This window comes from Schistosoma mansoni, assembly GCF_000237925.1.
Source record: "Schistosoma mansoni, WGS project CABG00000000 data, supercontig 0142, strain Puerto Rico, whole genome shotgun sequence".
NCBI lineage: Eukaryota > Metazoa > Platyhelminthes > Trematoda > Strigeidida > Schistosomatidae > Schistosoma > Schistosoma mansoni.
The window spans coordinates 545092-553142 of NW_017386042.1; the positions used below are offsets into that span (position 1 = coordinate 545092).

The 8051-nt window shown below is 36.7% G+C and overlaps 1 protein-coding gene across 1 annotated transcript; it reads left to right on the forward strand.

The window, feature by feature from the left end:
• Positions 1 to 3983: 3983 nt before the first annotated feature.
• Positions 3984 to 7704, forward strand: Smp_204680 (unnamed protein product; the record flags this gene model as incomplete). The annotated part of the gene is made up of 2 exons (XM_018800030.1): positions 3984 to 4163; positions 7615 to 7704. The coding sequence occupies 2 exons, from the start codon at positions 3984 to 3986 to the stop codon at positions 7702 to 7704; spliced, it is 270 nt and encodes an 89-aa protein (XP_018646571.1).
• Positions 7705 to 8051: the final 347 nt, after the last annotated feature.

Genomic DNA, 8051 nt, shown 5'->3' on the forward strand with positions numbered 1-8051 from the left:
CCTTGTAAAGACAACTCATTATTCACATGATATGTTCCAGTGGGTTACTTAGTTTATACAGTTCTGAATGTCCTTATAACTTTGTATCATTTAATCAGTTTACTGACTTTAAAGGTCGATCGAACAGTTCTCGCAAAAACGAATGATTCCATAAAGCCACTGGCTTGTGCAATGGGGGGAAATCCTAGGCATCAATGGGAAGATCCAAACAACCAGTATATACAAACCATAAAAGTCGTAGTATTTACAAACTACTAAGCTAACTGCAATCAGATAACAATGTGTCATTCAACAGTATATTGCGATACATCGCTAATTATCAGTATTAGTGAAGATAATGTCTCTGAAGAATGTGGTATTAATGTAGCTAATGACAAGTTTCTGATTGAATTATTAGATTACTCAAGCATCAGAGCCAGACAGCATAGCATCTGAAGTACCGAAGTCAAATATAGAGGCAACTGTGAAGGTGTTCCACATTCTCTCTAGAATGATTGGAGGGGAAAACAACTGTCAACAGATTGAAAACAGGAATACCTCATCAAGATACCGAAGTGTGCGAACTACAGAGGCATCATACCGCTGTCAGTCCCACGCATAATTTTCAACAGAGTTGCTGAACCAAATGATTCAGTATACACCTAACTTTGAGATGAGAACTCCGGATTCCGTATGGACTGATTGTGTACCGACTGAATAGAGGCACTAAGAATCATTATTGGATAGTCAACTAGGTGGAATTCATCACTATACATCAACTTCCTCGACTTTGAGAAAGAATTTGACAGCGTTGAAAGGGGAACTTCATGGAATCTTTTTCGACACCATGGTGTACCTGACAATGTTGCCACCATCACATGGAACACTTACGAAGGATTGAATTGCATAGTCGTGCATAGAGGACAGTTCACAGATACATTCCAAATAATAAGTGTGTCAGACATGACTAACAACTATCGCCTTCCCTCCTTCTCCCAGGTGTTGACTGGGTTGTGAAGACCTCCATTTCCCAGGAAAATTTTGAAATACAGTGGGCACTTCTATTGCATATACAGCAGCAAATACAGGCGAAGACAGTCAGTGTAGTAGTGGCTTCCACAACGGTAAGCCTGAACAATCACAAGGAATGAAGTAGGTGCCTGAAATACGACATAGCAAGCACCAACCATGTACCATTTAACAGTGTAACTATCAAAGAAGTGGAGGCCTTTACATACCTGAAGAGCGTCATCCATAAACATGAAGGATGTGATGCAAACATCAGGGGACGAACTGGCAAGCAAGAGTAGTATTCCTACAGTTGAAGAATGTTCTGGAATAAAAGATTATTTCATTCAATATATAATTAATTACTCAACCAGGTGATTTAATAACCAGTATTTATACAGATATTTAGTGTGGATTTAATGAAAGTAGGTTTTGGGTTTTGCGTTTCTTAAATATTCTATGAATTTTAATGTTTTTTGATAAACAGTAGCTGATGTAAGCTGTAATTGAATTAGGACAATTTGATTGTGTAGTCATTAATAACATCTCTAAAATTCTACCTAGGAAGCTCACAGCTAGAAGTTCTATGGATTGATTTCATGCATCGACTTACTTTATCTGAACCTATCATCAGATCACTCCTGCTGAAGCTAATACTCAACTAGTAGACAAGCGGAGAGATGAAATTTGTTATTATCATTTAAACTATCTCACGTGGTGTTTATCAACGGCCTCACCGTTTGCCATAGAAATGCTCCCCTAAAAACTATACTTCTAACCCCTACAGTGTTGACACCATGTCAACATTAGGCTATGATGAGTAAAATACTGAGTAAAGGGGTCGTTTCACTTATCTAACGGAAGTAAAAACCTAATAAAAGACAATTGGAAAGTTAGTATTCAGAATGAATTTTACACATCAACTCAGTGTTCTTAGGTAGATACTGACAGTATACGGAATCTTTTGATCACCTTGAACAACAATGCAAGGATGTTTTGATTGCATTCCTCTCTATCTAAATTAAAAAGTTTGTATCGGGACTTGCCTGTCATTCATTTTCTATATTGATCATCGAGAGCAAAGCACTTGAGTGCGTTGATCACTTCACTTATCTTTAGATTCTTATCACCCTAGGTGGGTTGATGTTTGATGAATTATCTGCATGCACATAGATAGTTTTATCATTTTTTTTATCGATTTGTATCACTAGTGGCGTAAGAGAGACATCTTTCTATCAAACTGAATGATGAATACATTTTATAGGAATTTGGCCTGTTCTATCCTGAGTATGATTTATGACTTTTAAAATTGTATGACATTCACAGATCTCAAGTATTTAATCATAAGTGTTTTTTAATGCACTGGTTGTGTATTTTGGGACCGTTGAGTTATTAATCTTGAGATCGGACCCAAGGTACCAGGTAAATATGCTAAATCGGTTGACGAGGTAGTGAACCTTCGTTGACTGAGGCGGTTAGGACGTTTGCTCAATCATTGCCTACTTCAAAGCGCGATGATGGCTGGTATCGGAGTAGGTTGAGAGAAAGACAAAGGCGACCAAACCAAAACATGTGGTCAGTCTCTGTAGTTTTTGACTTGCAGACAGCCGTATTAGTAAGTGCAATCGGCCTCGTTGGTGTCTGCGTGGTTAACGTGATCGATGGTTGGAAACTTTGGGTGACCTGAGTCAGATAAATTTACTTTTTGTCTACCTGTAGATGCTAACGTTCAAATTTATGTCGTACCTTTTATTCTTCAAACATATTCATTTTTCGCGTATAATATTCGTTGCTTCTATTTTTTACTATCGCTAACACTGCTACTACTTCTACTGGTTTGGTCTCCAGGTGAATAATGAACTTTTCTAATATGGTCATAGGTCCTTCAACGTTGAAGTTTAAGGTCAGGAGCGATGTCCAGGCCTATTATATATGTATGGCTATTCCGTTTTCTAATCCACATGTGAGTATTTTTCTAACAGTTTAACATCTTTCAGATAGTTAATGACTTTTCCATTATTAGAAGTAATCATTATATGGTCCACAGTCAACACCTTGGTTTAATATGATTCGAAAAACTTTGTTCAAGATTGGCTTACACGCTTTGACCTTGAAGTCACTTTTCTGATCCTGAATGGTTCTACATTACATTTGAGGCTTACCGACACTAATCTCGATAACTTTACTCCACTGTGTTGATCCTTTGTTGCATGTCAAACCTGCGCATATATTTACCAGATTCCGCTGTGCGTTTGACTGACTACAGATAATTAGAGCCAATTCTTCGAAACAGTCAGTCAGATTAAAGCCTTCCCTGGTTATGCTAGTTTATTATCCCCTGTAATCGCTTTGTTATTATTATTATTATTAATGGCTTTATTCAATTAATGGTGACTCAATTGGTCTCTGCAAAGCAAAATATCTAACATGAGTCTAGAGTGATATACTCCGGTCTCAGACTTAACTACATATAAATGTTCCTAATTCTAACCCAACCAGAACTCTCCCGAGTAAGAAGCCAAGTAGAGTAGGAAGTTCTATCGAGAAAAGATAGTTCTTGAAACTAGTATCTGTCTATTATCGTTGTAAGTCATCCTTATGTCACTTATGCTGATATCACTGACTCGTATAGTAATACATCAATCCGCTACACTCCATTCAGAAGCGTAAATTTGGTGTATAATAATATTCCAGCACCAGAGTCCTGAGTGGTATGTTTCAGCTTGATTATCCAGCAAATTATTACCATTGAAGAGTATTTCTCTAAGATTGATATTACTGTTAATTTACATTTGTATTAAATTAAGAAACAAAACTTGATAATTTAATTCGTCAACTTCCTTACTGGACCCTGGTTGTTTTTAATATAGCAATGAACAGGTTAAAAATATCGAGAAAAATCGGCAAGTAGGCCAAGTTAAAAATCAAAGTATCTTTAACATTCTTTTCAAATAATTTTAAGTAAACTATTTTGCACATAAAATCATTTATTTAACATGCATTTTGCTATACAAAGATGTTCACAAGTATGTAGTTCTTCCAATATAAACAATGATCTTTTTGTCTTCAGAAATTATTTTCGACTTGTTTCTTTATCCATTCACAGTCCTCATAATATCTGGAATCTCCAAGTCGATAAATTGTTCTCTTGTAAAAAAAGTAGTATAATACTGACCCTTAATTGAAATTTAGCAAAAAACAAACGAAACATGTAGTCATATTAGCTCATCTGTACAAAATAAAGAGAGAATCTATCTCTATAAAGTCAGTCAGTCCAATTTATTTATTTGTCAAGTACTTGGAAGAGAAATTATGTAGGATAGAAGTTATAATAGAATACATAGTTGAGAGACGGTAAAGCTTCTACTATCCATAGTGATACATTTTGTCACTTTGGCATATCAGAGTTATGTCACCTAGAATTTCTAGAAGTATTTTGACGCAAATATCGTCAGCTTTTATCTAATGCACTATAGTCGTTTAAAGTATTTGAGACTAGGTTGTTAGTTTTGAAACCAAACTCAGTGTAGATGCTTGATTTCTACTTTTTAGTTAAAATTGTAAGAGATATCGTTTTCAGGGTGTCTCAATGTTCTCACTTGATTTGATAAACAAATATTATAACTTATTTTCAAACAGTTTCACATCACAAATGGAAGTGGATGTCGCACACATAAGCATGTTAGTAGGGTCTTTATGAAGTGTTTAAAAAAGACTAGATTTTTCGTCTTAATAATTCTTGGTCATTGTGTTACACAGGGGCTTAAAAAGCTGGGAATTATCAACATATTTGTGTTGTTAGAATTAAAATCAAAATTTAATACGAATGGATGAAAATATCTTGATTATCTTTGAAAGTTAATTGGATCTGTATGCATATTTAAACTGATTACTATAAAACTCACTATAAGATGTTTTGATAATCAAAATTAAGTACAGATTTTATCTGACATTTATCAGTAAATAAAAGTGTGGTAAAAATATTAGAATTGTTGCCAACCCTTCAAAAATCTACTACTTAAAAGTTATCTTTGGTTTTAATATGTCTTACGCCTATGTGAATTCGGAAATGAGAATTCTGCACTATTTTTAGTGAAATATAAGATCACATAGTTGAGATCATAAGTCAATTGAAGCTAGACCTGGTTGAACTCCACTGGTTACTGCTTCTCACCAGAACTCCAGGAAATACCTCATGGAGCCAGGTCTGTTAGGAGATATCAACTCACTGAAGACATTGGTGAATGGTTGCTCAACCTCGTGGATTGGTTAAAGTTAGACATTAACACCGTTAGATGCCGGCCAGCTCAGTGGTCAAGTGGTTAAGCGTTCAAGCGCGAGAATGATAGGTCCTGGGTTCAAATCTCGCGAGGCTGGATCGTGGATTCGCACTGCTGAGGAGTCCCACGATAGGTTTAGCTTCAATTGGCTCATGATCTCAACTATATAAAATTACTAAAATCTCCATAAAACCCCTTCAAATATAATATTGCAAGTTTTAGGACTATCATTTCTATAGATCCACTTACTCATTTCATTCGAATAATGGTTTTCATACACTACAGCTGGGTTGAAATGCTGTGACTACCATATTTAAGTACTCTTACATTCAAGTCAAATTATAAGATATATATCCATCATGACACATCCTCATAGTGATTAGGTTGTTCTGCTTCCATGCCACGGTTAGAGAACAGATAGAAACTTACCAAGTGAATTTTGAACTTAAATAAAAAGAGAATAAAACTGTAATATGTACAAGGAGTGACTGACAGCCTTATGTACCATTTTCGTCTGGCGCAATGATTGGTCTGTATTAATCATTCTCAATGAATTTCTGTAAACAAACCAACACTCACTGATCAGTCTTTAAAGGTAGGGATATATTCAGCTTGATGGTCAGCGTTCAACAGTCGCTATTTGGGTTAGACTGGCTATCAATAAATAAACACGAAATGCAGGCATTTTTGTTGGACTTCAGCATATACGCTACTAGATTCTTCAAGTGTCAAGATCATCTTTATTGAATGAACCAGGCTACAGGCCATAACATTGAGAGACAATATTTTCAGCGAAATTGGTTCATATATTCCATGATTATATGAATTACTGTATGAGATTGTATGCAGTTGCAGTATTTTTAGAAGATAACTAAGCATTCTTATTGATCTTGAACTAGTTCCTTTTTCTGTCATAAGCAATTTGTATTCGTAAGTGTGGTATTACATAACGTCTCTTCATCACACGATAATCACCCAGCTTTTACCGAACCGAAGAACTTTCCCTCAGTCAGATGTACTAGTAGTCGTGCTTCTCATCTGTGGTCGTAAGCATCAAGAATCTCCCCTGCTTAGAAACCGGAGGTCGAATATGATATTTTCAGATAAAATATCTGGGTTACTCATTTGCTTACTTACTTACTCCTGTTACTCCTAATGGAGCATAGACCGCCGACCAGTATTCTCCAACCCACTCTATCTTGGGCCTTTCTTTCTAGTTCTATCCATTTTTTGTTCATTCTTCTCATGTCTGTCTCCATTTCTCGGCGTAATGTGTTCTTTGGTCTTCCTCTTCTCCATTGGCCTTCAGGATTCCATGTGAGGGCTTGTCTTGTGACACAATTGAGTGATTTCCTCAAAGTGTGCCCAATCCACTTCCAGCGCTTTTCCTGATTTCTTCCTCCGCTGGAATCTGGGTTGTTGTCTCCCACAGTAACTTGTTGCTGATAGTGTCTGGCCATCGGATCCGAAGTATCTTGAGTAGACAACTGTTAATTAACACTTGTATCTTCTGGATAATGGCTTTCGTAGTTCTCCACGTCTCCGCCCCATGCAGTAGAACTGTCTTGACATTTGTATTGAAAATTCTAACCTTGGTGTTGGTTGACAATTGTTTTTAGTTCCAGATGGTTTTCAGTTGTAAATATGCTGCTCTTGCTTTGCCGGTCCTCACCCTCACATCTGCATCTGATCTACCGTGTTCATCAATGATGCTGCACAGATATGTAAAGGTTTCCACATCCTCCAAAGCTTCTCGATCAAGTGTGATTTGATCGGTGCACGCTGTATTGTATAGAAGATACTTGCTTTTCCCTTTGTTCATATTGAGACCTACTGCTGTTGAGGCTGCTGCTACACTGGTCGTCTTCTCCTGCATTTGTTGTTGCGTGTGTGATAGAAGAGCCAGATCATCTGCGAAGTCTAAATCGTCCAGCTGCATCCTAGCTATTCATTGTATATCGTGATTTCTTTCAGATGTTGACGTCTTCATGATCCAGTCAATCACCAGGAGAAAGAGAAAGGGTGAGAGTAAGCAACCTTTCCTAACACCGGTCTTTATCTCGAATGAGTCGGTGAGTTGTCCTCCGTGGACGATTTGGCAGTTTAGTCCATCATAGGAGTTCCGTATGATATTGTTTATCTTTTCGGGAGGCTGACGAAGTAATGTTTCGGACGAAACTAAAAAGTGCCCCTGATTAACACTGGGATTCTTTACAAGCCTGGTTTTATGGTCGGACTAAACCGCAACATTCTACGTGAATATAAACTGAGAAGACAAGTGTTTAATGACGTTTCCTTGAGTATGGTTTTACAAATATGTATTAGATTGAAGAGTCCTTATACTTACATGTCCTCTGAAAAGCAAAAAGCATTTGGTATCCAACTGAAGAAGGCATTTTATCAGAGTCGTTCCATCTCCATATCTAAAAATAGGTAATATTTATAAACTTTCGTACCGTTCCCCAGCAATGTAAAGAAATACTCAAAACCAGATAACACAATGTGACGAGTATAACATCTTTGAATTGCGACAAGAGCAAATTTATATAGCCCGCTTGAAAAACAAACGTGCTTGACAGAAGTAGGCAAAAAATCAAACTACAGAATAGTATACATAGATCCTGAACACTAGAAAGAAATCATGAATTAAATAGTGGGATGCTCTTACACATATATTACCGAAAGATTAACATTAACGTGACTAAACAATTCAGAAGATGCATTAGCAAACAAATCGTATAATAATAGCAAAAACTGCACTAGTAGGACTATTTGGTAGCGCAG